The 13,272-nt window shown below is 42.1% G+C and overlaps 1 protein-coding gene across 6 annotated transcripts in view; it reads right to left on the bottom strand.

The window, feature by feature from the left end:
• Positions 1–13,272, bottom strand: part of mlst8 (MTOR associated protein, LST8 homolog (S. cerevisiae)) — a 72,382-nt gene that overhangs the window by 33,033 nt on the left and 26,077 nt on the right. For all 6 annotated transcript variants that reach the window (XM_059979869.1, XM_059979868.1, XM_059979864.1 and 3 more), the window contains exons 3-6: positions 4,400–4,451; positions 3,755–3,917; positions 2,801–2,876; positions 893–1,045 (exon numbers count right to left, since the gene is read on the bottom strand). In XM_059979869.1, coding sequence (XP_059835852.1) covers positions 893–1,045; positions 2,801–2,876; positions 3,755–3,917; positions 4,400–4,451 — 444 coding nt within the window. The remainder of the gene's footprint in view (positions 1–892; positions 1,046–2,800; positions 2,877–3,754; positions 3,918–4,399; positions 4,452–13,272) is intronic.

Genomic DNA, 13,272 nt, shown 5'->3' with positions numbered 1-13,272 from the left:
TGCTGAGCAAATGAGTGTTCCAGCATTCTTTCAGAAACATCAAGCAGACCTCCCTTCCCCTCTCTCAAATTTAGATACAAAAATTATTCAGGAAAAGGGGGGGTGGGATGGTCATCTTTATTGCCCACCTTTAATAGTACTTAAAACTTGAGATGAATGGCCTTCTGGAACCACAGCTGCGAGAGGAGCAGTGTCCAGGAATTTGATTGCTCAGTCATATTTGGAGTGTAGAAGGTTGAGGGGGACTTGATAGAGGTATTTAAAATAATGAGGGGGATAGATGGAGTTGACGTGGATAGGCTTTTTCCATTGAGAGTAGGGGAGATTCAAACAAGAGGGCATGATTTGAGACTTAGGGGGCAAAAGTTTAAGGGTAACACGAGGGGGAATTTCTTTACTCACAGAGTGGTAGCTCTGTGGAATGAGCTTCCAGTAGAAGTGGTAGAGGCAGGTTCGGTATTGTCATTTAAAGCAAAATTGGATAGGTAAGGATAGGACAGGAAAGGAATGGAGGGTTATGGGCTGAGTGTGGGCCAGTGGTACTAGGTGAGTTTAAGCATCGGTACGGACTAGAAAGGGTGAGATGGCCTGTTTCCGTGCTGTAATGGTTATATGGTTATAAATATTGCCAAATCAGAGTGGTGTATAACCCAGTGAGAATTTGAGGATGGGAATATTAACTGGCACATAATGTTGGTTTGAGAGGTGCTGTGAAGATGCTTGGCAAGTTGTTTAGTCTATCTTGAGGATTCCAGCCCCACCTTACAGACAGCTCACTCTACCATCTCCAATGCCACCATCACACAAGTGCAGACCTCAAGCACATTGTTCTTATCTAATTTTGAGCACATCACAAAGACGCGTGCTATGATTGAGGTTCCAAATAATTTACCGAACTGTTTACTGCTGCCATGTAGCTTGCATCCGGATCAATGTGAACAGCATTAACTGATACATCTGGCTCAGGGATCAGCTGCTCATTGTGGTCAGTTTTCAGGTCCCAGATGTGAATGGCTCCACTCTGATCACCAACAATTAGCTCTGCCTACAAAGACAGAACAAAACACATGGATACAATCTGCGCAGGTAGGAAGAGTCCGAAATGGAACTGAAACTTGTCAAGGAGAATGAACAGGTGTGCAGGTATGTGAACATCCTGGAGATGCTGTTAATAATACACAATGGCATGCTTGGGGATTTTGGGATTCAGTATCAGACATCATCAGGAACAGTTATAAGAGCCTGCAGGAAACAAGGTCATTCTTAGAATACAGAGGCTGAGGGAAATTTAATGAAAGCCTTTGATGGACGAGATGTGGATTTACTATTCACTCTAGAAAGTGGATCAATAACAAGAGATTACGGATTGAACATTTAATTAAGGTTCAGTAGATTATTTAAAGCATTGTGGAGGTGCTCAGTTCCAGGCAAGTGTATTCCATCACAATCCTGCGGTGTGAGTGGTGTCATTTCAAAACCAAAGCTGTGCTGTAGGGATCACAGTCAAGGTCAGTATTCAGTCCAGTCCTGAATGCCCTTCCTGTGGTAAAAGTACGCCCCTCCCCTGCGTACTCCCATCCCCCCCCCCCCACTCCATGGTGCCCAGTGGCTAGGGAGTTCAGTGTCCAGATCCAACAACATGAAGGAATTGAGTCATATGGCTTCAGAGTACAGTTAGATCCCTGGTCAACAATGAGCAATTACAGGGAAGTACTCACAAAGGTCAATGTCTTTGAACATCAAGGGGAAAAGTGTTTGGATTTGCTTTTCAGTGCAGGTCATCGCCTGGCACTTTATTTGCCCTTTATCCACACCAAAAAGATGTTCTACATGAACAAACTGGTACATTCACAATAAATGCAACTAGAACAGGACATTAAGCAGCCATTTGCAAACACCTCCACCTCCGACCTCTTGCTGGAGGAGAGGCCATTTCTGAAGCAAATGAAGATGCTTGTGCCCATGACTATGCTCACAGCATTTTCCACAGTGAGATCTTTCTAAGATGTATGGCCTTCTGCAAACCCCATTTTCATTTGCCAAGAGATGGCTCCCACTACTGGACTATTCCCTTCAAATTCCAAGGTCTTTCATTTTCCCCGGACCAGTTATTGTGAGAGAAATGCTGCCTTGATGAACCCACCTCATTTCTGAAATTGAGCTCTTATGTCCACGTTTGCTCAAGCATGTAATGAGGTCTGGAGTGTCAAATGAGATTAGGCTGGGTTGGGGGACGTTATTTCAGAACCAAAAAGCTACAGAGAAAAAACTTTGTAAAGAACAGCAGTGCCACACACTGGCAATTAATGTAAACTGAAGCATGGATTTCCAGCTGCAAATCTCTTTGCAGTGGAGAGAATGCAGAGTGATTCAGCAGGATATTGCCTAGATTGGAGGACTTTAGATACAGGAATAGGCTGACCTTGGTTCCCTGCCCCAATTTTATCTGTGTTATTATCTATATAATATCTATCTATGGGGGTACTTTTTTTGTTTACACACCAAGGGGTTGATCGCTAGAACACGCTGCCAGAGAAGGTAGTGGAATCTGATGCAATTTGTATGCTTACGAGACATTTAGAGAGACATTTAAATAGATAAGTCCAACAAGGATGTTAATGTGGGCAAATGGAATTAGTATAGATGGACTAAAGGGCTGGCAGTGAGGGCTGAAGGGCCTGTTTGTGCTGTATTGCTCCTGGCTCTATACATCCCCACTGGAAACAACAATAGAAAAGGTCTGAGGGGCGGTGGGGAAGCACTGTCTGTTCTTTTGGAGTCCTGCAATATTGTACCTTACCTGATTGGGATGCAAGCAGACACAGTTTATTGGAGCATTGACCTGGAAGATTCTCTGGCACTGCAGGTTGCGTGACCTGTTGGAGGACAGAAGGATATTTGAGGTTCTATATAGACTAGATTAGCAGTTGTGCCTTGATTAGAGCCAGCATTCAGAAGTCTCCTCTCTTCTACTTTTGACCAATAGACGTTGTTTCTAGGTTGATGTTGCTCACCAGTTATTCATTTTGAAGGTCTATTCATTAAATTAGCTACTGCCAATAGCAATGCAAAATAAATCAGAAGCTTAGTGAATCCTACCCCTTCATTCAACATTCAAGCAGAGGAATGGTCAGGATTGTACTTCTTAGTGTACCTATACAGCAATCAATTATTGAGTTGCATTTGTATCACTTTATCAAGTTCCTCATACCTAGCAGATAAGATCTCATGCTAGAGAAACATTTATCAACTCTTCCCTTCAACTAAGGCTTCCCCATCCAACTATTACATGAGAGTGCATGCACTTACAGAGTCACAGAGAGATCCAGCACCAAACAGATACTTCAGTCCATACTGACAATCAATGACCCATTAACAATAATGCAAACACTCTACATTCTCTCAGCTCTCTGCAGATATAACCACTCATCTACACACTAGGGGCAATTTACAGTGGGCAATTAAGGTAATGACCCCACACATCTTTGGGATTGGGGAAAGCAGAAAAAGCCAGGAGAAATGCACAGAGGCAAAGTGAGACATATCTGTCAACAAAACATGTCTGGCAAAATATTACTAAAATCCACCCAACTACATGATCTAATATCTTATCCAAAGGACATCACTTCACTTCTGCAGCACTCCCTCAGAACTGTCAACGTAGAGTTTCTACTAAAGCAGAACTTGAACTACCCTAATATTAGCGTAAAAGTGGCATCAACCAAGTCAACTTGTTGTAGGCCCCAATAAATACCTGAGGTCCCAGATTCGAGCCATGCAGTCCTCACCACCAGTATACATCCAACGTCCATCCTCGTGGAACCCAACTGAGGTGATGTTTTTGCTGACCCCATCATAGCTGACAACTGGGTTTGGGTTGTTGGAATTCAAGTCATACATTCGGATGTGCTGGTATCCTACAAGATGAAGCAAAGAAAATATCCAAATACTATCTGCACTATTTATCTTGCTTCTGTCACATGTTCCAAACAGTAACAAAATCAAAATTCTGTTCAAATTTGTTGGTACAGAGGAGGCAAAGATGCACTGTGTCTTTCTTTGACTGCTTGCGAATACCACTAACTTTCACCTTTCACAAACAGAAAACTCAAACTCTGAGGGAAGACTAAAGAATAAAAAAAAACATGTTCCTCTCCCCTCCCCCTACTACAGGCCAAAGGATATATGATGCAGCACCTCTAAAGTAGAAATAATGTTAATTTTACAGAAACTACTTCAATCTCATGCATCCAGAAATAGTGTATTAAAACCACCTTTAGACTTTCAACAAGAAGAGAGCAATAAAAAACATATTTCAGTGAGCTACATTGTACAGGAGCTCCCATTTAGTGGTTAAGGAAGCAGAAGCACACTACTGGATGAAAGTACAAGTGCTCACCTGCTGCTGCAATCATACTGCGGTCCGGAGTGATTTCCAAAGCATTCACCTGCTAACACCTTTGCTAAGGAAATGAAAGGAATGAAGTAACTCACAGCAACAAACTCAACTCTGAATATATTCAGAGGTGGTGGAAAGGAGCACCCCAGTACCACTAGAAAGGCAACAGAACACACAGGCTCATCAAAAATAGACAAATGTAAAAACCTTTGTAAAACATAACAGGAAAACAAAAAATAGCATAACAAATAATTGGATGATGGTGGAGGTTGCTTTTATGATTGAAGCCTGTGACCAGCAATGTACCAGAAGGATACAAAGTTCAAAGTAAATTATCAAAGTACATATGTCACCACATACAACCCTGAGATTCATTTTCTTGTGGCATACACAATAAATCCAAGACATACAATAGAATCAATTAAAAATTGCACCCAACAGGATGGTCAACCAACTAATGCGCAAAAGACTACAAACTATGCAAATACAGAAGTAAAAATAAATTGACAATAAATATAGAGAACATGAGATGAAGAGTTCTTGAAAGTGAGTCCAGTTCAGTAATGGGATGAGTGAAGTTCTCCCTTTTGATTCAAGAACCAGATGGTTGAGGGGTAAGAACTGTTCATGAACTTGGTGGTGTGGGTCCTGAAGTTCCTGTACCTTCTCATAAGACCATAAGATATAGGAGCAAAAGTACGCCATTTGGCCCATCAAGTCTGTTCTGCTATTCAATCATGGGCTGATCTAATTCTTCCAGTCATCCCCACTCCCCTGCCTTCTCCCCATACCCTTTGATGCCTTGTCTAATCAAGAAGCGACCTATCTCTGCCTTAAGTGGCAAGAAATTCGACAGATTACCACCCTCTGACTAAAGTAATTTCTCCACATCGCTGTTCCAAATGGAAGTCCTTCAATACTGAAGTCGAGCCCTCTTGTCCAAACTCCCCTACCAGGGCAAATAACTTTGCCATATCTAATCTGCCTTTTAAAATCTGGAATGTTTCTATGAGATATTCTCCTGAACTCCAGGGAATACAGCCCAAGAGCTGCCAGACGTTCCCCATACAGTAACCCTTTCATTCCTGGAATCATTCTTGTGAAACTTCTCTGAACTCTCTCTGATGTCAGTATATCCTTTCTAAAATAAGGGGCCCAAAACTGCACACAATACTCTAAATGTGGTCTCACAAGGGTCTTATAGAGCCTCAACATCACATCCCTGCTCTTATATTCTATACCTCTAGAAATAAATGACAACATTGCATTTGCCTTCTGCACCACCAACTCAACCAGGAGGTTACCTTTAGGGTATTCTGCACAAGGACTCCAAGTCCCCTTGCATCTCTGAATTTTGAATTCTCTCCCAATCTAAATAACAGTCTGCCTGTTTATTTCTTCCACTAAAGTGCATGACCATACACTTTCCAACATTGTATTTCATTTTCCATTTCTTTGCCCGTTCCCCTAAACTATCTAAGTCTCTGCAGGCATTTTCCTCAACACAACCTACCCCTCTACCTATCTTTATATCATTGGCAAATTTAGCGACAAATCAGGAACCGTGGTGTACAAAGACTGTAATAAATCTAGTCAAGAAGACAAGCTTCCAAAAGGTTCAGAGAGCTAGGTAATGTTAGATCTAGATTATAAGATACTAGGAAGGAGCTTAAGAAGGAAATTAGGAGAGCCAGAAGGGGCCATGAGAAGGCCTTGGCGGGCAGAATTAAGGAAAACCCCAAGGCATTCTACAAGTATGTGAAGAGCAGGAGGATAAAATGTGAAAGAATAGGACCTATCAAATGTGACAGTTGGAAAGTGTGCATGGAACTGGAGGAAATAGTTAATATTTAATAAAAGATACTTAATGAATACTTTACTTCAGTATTCACTATGGAAATGGATCTTGGCGATTGTAGGGATGACTTGCAGTGGATTGAAATGCTTGAGCATGTAGATATTAAGAAAGAGGATGTGCTGGAGCTTTTGGAAAGCATCAAGTTTCATAAGTCGCTGGGACCAGGCTACTGTGGGAGGCAAGGGAGGAGATTGTTGAGCCTCTTTGCATCATCAATGGGGATGGGAGAGGTTCCCGAAGATTGGAGGGTTGCAGATGTTGTTCCTTTATTCGAGAAAGGGAGTAGAGATAGCCCAGGAAATTATAGACCAGTGCGTCTTACCTCAGTGGTTGTTAAGTTGACAGAGAAGACCCTGAGAGGCAGGATTTATGAACATTTGGAGAGGGTTAATATAATTAGGAATAGTCAGCATGGCTTTGTAAAGGGCAATCTTATGAGCCTGATTGAATTTTTTGAGGATGTGATTAAACACACTGATGAAAGAAGAGCAGTAGATGTAGTGTACATGGATTTCAGCAAGGCATTTTGTAAGGTACCCCATGCAAGGCTTTTTGAGAAAGTAAGGAGGCATGGGATCCAAGGGGACATTGCTTTGTGGATCCAGAACTGGCTTGCACACAGAAGGCAAAGGGTGGTTGTAGACGGGTCATATTCTGCATGGAGGTCGGTCACCAGTGGAGTGCCTCATGGATCTGTTCTGGGATCCTTACTCTTTGTGATTTTTATAAATGACCTGGATGAAGAAGTGGAGGGATGGGTTAGTAAGTTTGCTGATGACACAAAGATTGTCGATAGTGTGGAGGGCTGTCAGAGGTTACAGTGGGACATTGATAGGATGCAAAACTGGGCTGAGAAGTGGCAGATGGAGTTCAACCCAGATAAGTATGAAGTGGTTCATTTTGGTAGATCAAATATTATGGCAGAATATAGTATTAATAGTAAGACTCTTGGCAGTGTGGAGGATCAGAGGGATCTTGGGGTCCGTAGGACACTCAAAGCGGCTGCACAGGTTGACTCTGTGGTTACAAAGGCATACGGTGCATTGGCCTTCATCAGTTGTGGGACTGAGTTTAGGAGCCGAGGGGTAATGATGCAGCTATATAGGACCATGATCAGACCCCACTTGGAGTACTGTGCTCAGTTATGGTCGCCTCACTACAGGAATGATGTGGAAGTCATAGAAAGGGTGCAGAGGAGATTTGCAAGGATGTTGCCTGGATTGGGGAGCATGCCTTATGAGAATAGGTTGAGTGAACTCGGCCTTTTCTCGATGGAGTGAAGGAGGATGACAGATGACCTGATAGAGGTGTACAAGATGATGAGAGGCATTGATCGTGTGTATAGTCAGAGGCTTTTTCTCAGGGTGGAAATGGTTGCTACAAGAGGACACAGGTTTAAGGTGCTGGGGAGAAGGTACAGAGGAGATGTTAGGGGTAAGTTTTTTACTCAGAGAGTGGGAGTGCGTGGAATGGGCTGCTGGCAATGGTGGTGGAGGCGGATATGATAGGGTCTTTTAAGAGGCTTTTAGAGAGGTACATGGAGCTTAGTAAAATAGAGGGCTATGGGTAAGCCTAGTAATCTATAAGGTAGGGACATGTTCGGCACAACTTTGTGGGCCGAAGGGCCTGTATTGTGCTATAGGCTTTCTGTGTTTCTGGGTTTCCCTGTAATTCCATGGGCTTTTATCTTGCTAAGCAGCCACATGTGCAGGACCTTGTCAAAAACCTTCTGAAAATCCAAGTACACCACATCTACTGCATCTCCTTTGTCTACCCTGCTTGTAATTTCTTCAAAAAATTGCAGTAGGTTAGTCAGGCAGGATTTTCCTTTCAGGAAATTGTGCTGGCTTTGCCCTATCTCGTCGTGTGCCTCCAGGTATTCCGTAATCTCATTCCTAACAATCGATTCCAACAACTGCCCAATCACTGATGTCAGGATAACAGGTCTATAGTTCCCTTTCTGCTGTCTCCCACCCTTCTTAATTAGTGGAGTAACATTTGCAATTTTCTAGTCATCCAGTATAACCATATAACAATTACAGCACAGAAACAGGCCATCTTGGCCCTCCTAGACCCTCACCTAGTCCCACTGATTCGCACTCAGCCCATAACCCTCCATTCCTTTCCTGTCCATATACCTATCCAATTTTGCTTTAAATGACAATACTGAATCTGCCTCTACCACTTCTACTGGAAGCTCATTCCACATAGCTGCCACTCTTTGAGTAAAGAAAGTCCCCCTCATGTTACCCTTAAATTTTTGCCCCCCAAGTCTCAACTCATTGTTTGAATCTCCCCTACTCTCAATGGAAAAAACCTATCCACGTCAACTCTATCTATGCCCCTCATAATTTTAAATATCAAGTTCCCCCCTCAACCTTCTACGCTCCAAAGAATAAAGACCTAACCTATTCAACCTTTCCCTGTAACTTAGGTGCTGAAACCCAGGCAACATTCTAGTAAATCTTCTCTGTACTCTCTCTATTTTGTTGACATCTTTCCTATAGTTCGGTAACCAGAACTGTACACAATACTCCAAATTCGTCCTTACCAATGGCTTGTACAATTTTAACATTACATCCCAACTCCTATACTCAATGCTCTGATTTATAAAGGCCAACATACCAAAAGCTTTCTTCACCACCCTATCCACATGAGATTCCACCTTCAGGGAACTATGCACCATTATTCCTAGATCACTCTGTTCTACTGCATTCTTCAATGCCCTACCATTTACCATGTATGTCCTATTTGGATTATTCCTACCAAATATAGCACTTCATACTTATCAGCATTAAACTCCATCTGCCATCATTCAGCCCACTCTTCTAACTGGCCTAAATCTCTCTGCAAGCTTTAAAAACCTACGTCATTATCCACAACGCCACCTACCTTAGTAGCTTACTTACTAATACTTACTAATCCTAATACTAAGTATTAGTAATACTTACTAATACTTATAAATACTTACTAATCCAATTTACCACCCCATCATCCAGATCATTAATGTATATGACAACAATATTGGACCCAGTACAGATCCCTGAGGCACACCACTAGTCTCCAGCCTCCAACCTGACAAACAGTTATCCACCACTACTCTCTGGCACCTCCCATCCAGCCACTGTTGAATCCATTTTACTACTTCAATATTGATACCTAACAATTGAACCTTCCTAACTAACTTTCCGTGCAGAACCTTGTCAAAGGCCTTACTGAAGTCCATATAGACAACATCCACTGCTTTATCCTTGTCAACTTTCCTCGTAACCACTTCAAAAAATTCAATATGATTTGTCAAACATGACCTTCCATGCACAAATCCATGTTGACTGTTCCTAATCAGACCCTGTCTATCCAGATAATTATATATACCATCTTTAAAAATACTTTTCATTAATTTACCCACCATTGACGTCAAACTGACAGGCCTATAATTGCTAGGTTTACTCTTAGAACCCTTTTTAAACAATGGAACCACATGAGCAATACACCAATCCTCTGGCACCATCCCCGTTTCTAATGACATTTGAAATATTTCTGTCAAGAGCCCCTGCTATTTCTACGCTAACCTCAGCACCCAGAGATTTATCCACTTCTATATTCCTTAAAAGCACCAGTACTTCCTCCTCTTTAATTGTCTTAGTTTCCATAACTTCCCTACTTGTTTCTCTTACCTTACACAATTCAATATCCTTCTCCTTAGTGAATACCGAAGAAAAGAAATTGTTCAAAATCTCCCCCATCTCTTTCCGCTCCACACATAGCTGTCCACTCTGATTCTCTAAGGGACCAATTTTATCCCTCACTATCCTTTTGCTATTAACATAACTGTAGAAACCCTTTGGATTTATTTTCACCTTACTTGCCAAAGCAACCTTGTATTCTTTTAGCTTTTCTAATTTCTTTAAGATTCTTCTTACATTCTTTATATTCCTCAAGCACCTCATTTACTCCATGCTGCCTATATTTATTGTAGAGATCTCTCTTTTTCCAAACCAAGTTTCCAACATCCCTTGAAAACCATGGCTCTCTCAAACTTTTAACCTTTCCTTTCAACCTAACAGGAACATAAAGATTCTGTACCCCCAAAATTTCACCTTTAAATGACCGCCATTTCTCTATTTCATCCTTCCCATAAAACAAATTGTCCCAATCCACTCCTCCTAAATCCTTTCGCATCTCCTCAAAGTTAGCCTTTCTACAATCAAAAATCTCAACCCTGGGTCCAGTACTATTCTTCTCCATAATTATATTGAAACTAATGGCATTGTGATCACTGGACCTGAAGTGCTCCCCAACACATACCTCCATCACCTAACCTATTTCATTCCCTAATAGAAGATCCAACACTGCCCCTTCTCTAGTTGGTACCTCGATGTATTGCTGCAAAAAAATATCCTGCACACATCTTACAAACTCCAAACCATCCATCCCTTTTACAGAATGGGCTTTCCAGTCTATGTGTGGAAAATTAAAATCTCTCACAATCACAACCCTGTGCTTACTACAAATATCTGCTATCTCCTTGCAAATTTGCTCCTCCAATTCTCGCTCCCCATTAGGTGGTCTATAATACACCCCAATAAGTGTTAATACACCTTTCCCATTCCTCAATTCCACCCAAATACCTCCCTAGACGAGCCCTCTAATCTATCCTGCCAGAGCACCGCTGTAATATTTTCTCTTGACAAGCAATGCAACACCTCCCCCTCTTGTCCCTCTGATTCTATCGCACCTGAAGCAACGAAATCCAGGAATATTTAGTTGCCAATCACACCCCTCCAGCAACCATGTTTCACTAATAGCTACAACATCATATGTCCAGGTATCAATCCATGCTGTAAGCTCATCCACCTTTCTTACAATGCTCCTAGCATTAAAATAAATGCATTTAAGAAATTCTCCACCTCTTCCTCTCTGTTTATCTCTAACAATACCAAGAACTTTACTGTCTTCTTTTTCTTCCTTCTCCCATACTTCTGTTCCGACACTCTAGTTCCCCTCCCTTCTCATATCTAGTTTAAATCCACTGGAACCTCTCTAGCAGACCTACCTGCAAGAATATTTGTCCCCCTCCAGTTCAGATGTAAACCGTCCCACCGGACGGTACAATGCCAGAAACTATCGATTCTTGAAAGATCATTGTTAATGCCTCCGCAATCTCTCCAGTTACTTCCTTCAGAACCTGAAGGTGAATTCCATTAGTCCAGGAGATTTATCCAACCTCAGGCCATTAAGCTTCCTGAGGACCTTCTCAGTTGTAATTTTCACTGCACACACTTCACTTCCCTGACACTCTTGAATGTCTGGTACACTGCAGATGTCTTCCACTGTGAAGACTGATGCAAAATACGCATTCAGTTCCTCTGCCATCTCTGCTTCCCTCATTACAATACTTCCAGCATCATTTTCTATTGGTCCTATATCTACCCTCAACTCTCTTTTACCCTTTATATACTTTAGAAGCTTTTAGTATTTTCTTTGATATTAGTCACCAGCTTCCTTTCATAATTCATCTTTTCCTTCCTAATGGCCTTCTTAGTTTCCTTTTTTAAGTTCTGAAAAGCTTCCCAATCTTCTGTCTTCCCACTAGCTTTGGCTTCACCGTATGCCCTCTCTTTTTTTACTTTGGCTCTGACTTCACTTGTCAGCCATGGTAGTGTCCTTCTTCCATTCAAAAATCTCTTCTTATTTGGAATATATCTATCTTGTACATCCCACACTTTTTGCAGAAACTCCAGCTGTTGCTGTTCTACTGTCCTTCCTGCCTGTGCCCTTTTCAAGTCATCTTTGGCCAGTTCCCCTCTCATACCATTGTAATCTAGTTTCTCCTTCTCAAATTTCAAAATGAAGTTGATCATATTGTGATCACTGGTCCCCAAGGGTTCCTTAACCTTAAGCTCTCTTATCACCTTCGGATCATTGCACAACAGCAAACCAGCAAAGATGATCCCCTAGTGGGCTCAACAACAAGCAACAATTGCCTTTCTGGCACACCTTTTCTATCTCTTGCTGTAATTTGTAATCCACATGCTGGCTGTTGTTTGGAGGCCTGTATACAACTGCCATAGGGTCCTTTTACCCTTTCCATTTCTTAATTCAACCTGTAGAGATTCCACACCATCCAGTCCTATGTCATCCCTTTCAAATGATATAATATTATTTCTTATACACAGGACCACACCACCACCTCTGCCTACTAACCTATCTTTCTGATACAGTAATATCCTTGGACGTTCAGCTCCCAATGGCAGCCATCCTTTAGCCAAGTTTCAGAGATGGCCACAAAGTTGTACTTGCTAATCTGTAGCTGAATTTCAAGATTGTCCATTTTATTTCTTATGCTGCGTGCATTCAAATATAACACTTACAGTCCAGTATTTGTTGTTTTCTGTTTTAATTGCACCATGCCTCTATTGCCCTGTAACTCACCCCACTGGCTGTGACTATGTCTCATCTCATGCCTGTCCTTTCTATCATCTCTGCTGCACGCTATCTTTGATTTATTTCCATTTTCCCCTTCCTCAGCCCTATCGCTCCAGTTCCCACCCCCCTGCCAAACTAGTTTAAACCCTCTGTAACAACTCTATTAAACCTACCTTCGAGTTCAGGTGTAACCTGTCTTTTTTGTACAGGTTGTACCTCCCCAGAAGAGGCCCCAGTGATCCAGGAACGCAAAGCCCTGACCCCTAGTCTTTCAGCCACACATTAATATGCCTGATCATGCTATTCTGGTGCTCGTTAGCAAGTAGCACAGGCAGCAATCCTGAGATTACTACCCTGGAGGTCCTGTTTTTCAGCTTCCTATCCAACTCCCTGAATTCTCTCTTCAGGACCTTCTCCTTTCTTCTATCTGTGTCACTGGTACCAACATCTACCAAGACTTCTGGCTGTTCACCCTCTCCCTTCAGAATACTCTGCACCTGATCCGAGACATCTTGTACCCTGGCACCTGGGAGGCAACACACCATGCAGGTATCTCTATCAGGCTGTCCGTTCCCCTCACTATGGA

This window comes from Hypanus sabinus, chromosome 9, assembly GCF_030144855.1.
Source record: "Hypanus sabinus isolate sHypSab1 chromosome 9, sHypSab1.hap1, whole genome shotgun sequence".
NCBI lineage: Eukaryota > Metazoa > Chordata > Chondrichthyes > Myliobatiformes > Dasyatidae > Hypanus > Hypanus sabinus.
The sequence above is the reverse complement of the archived record's forward strand: the minus strand, read 5'-3'. Positions and strand labels throughout refer to the sequence as shown.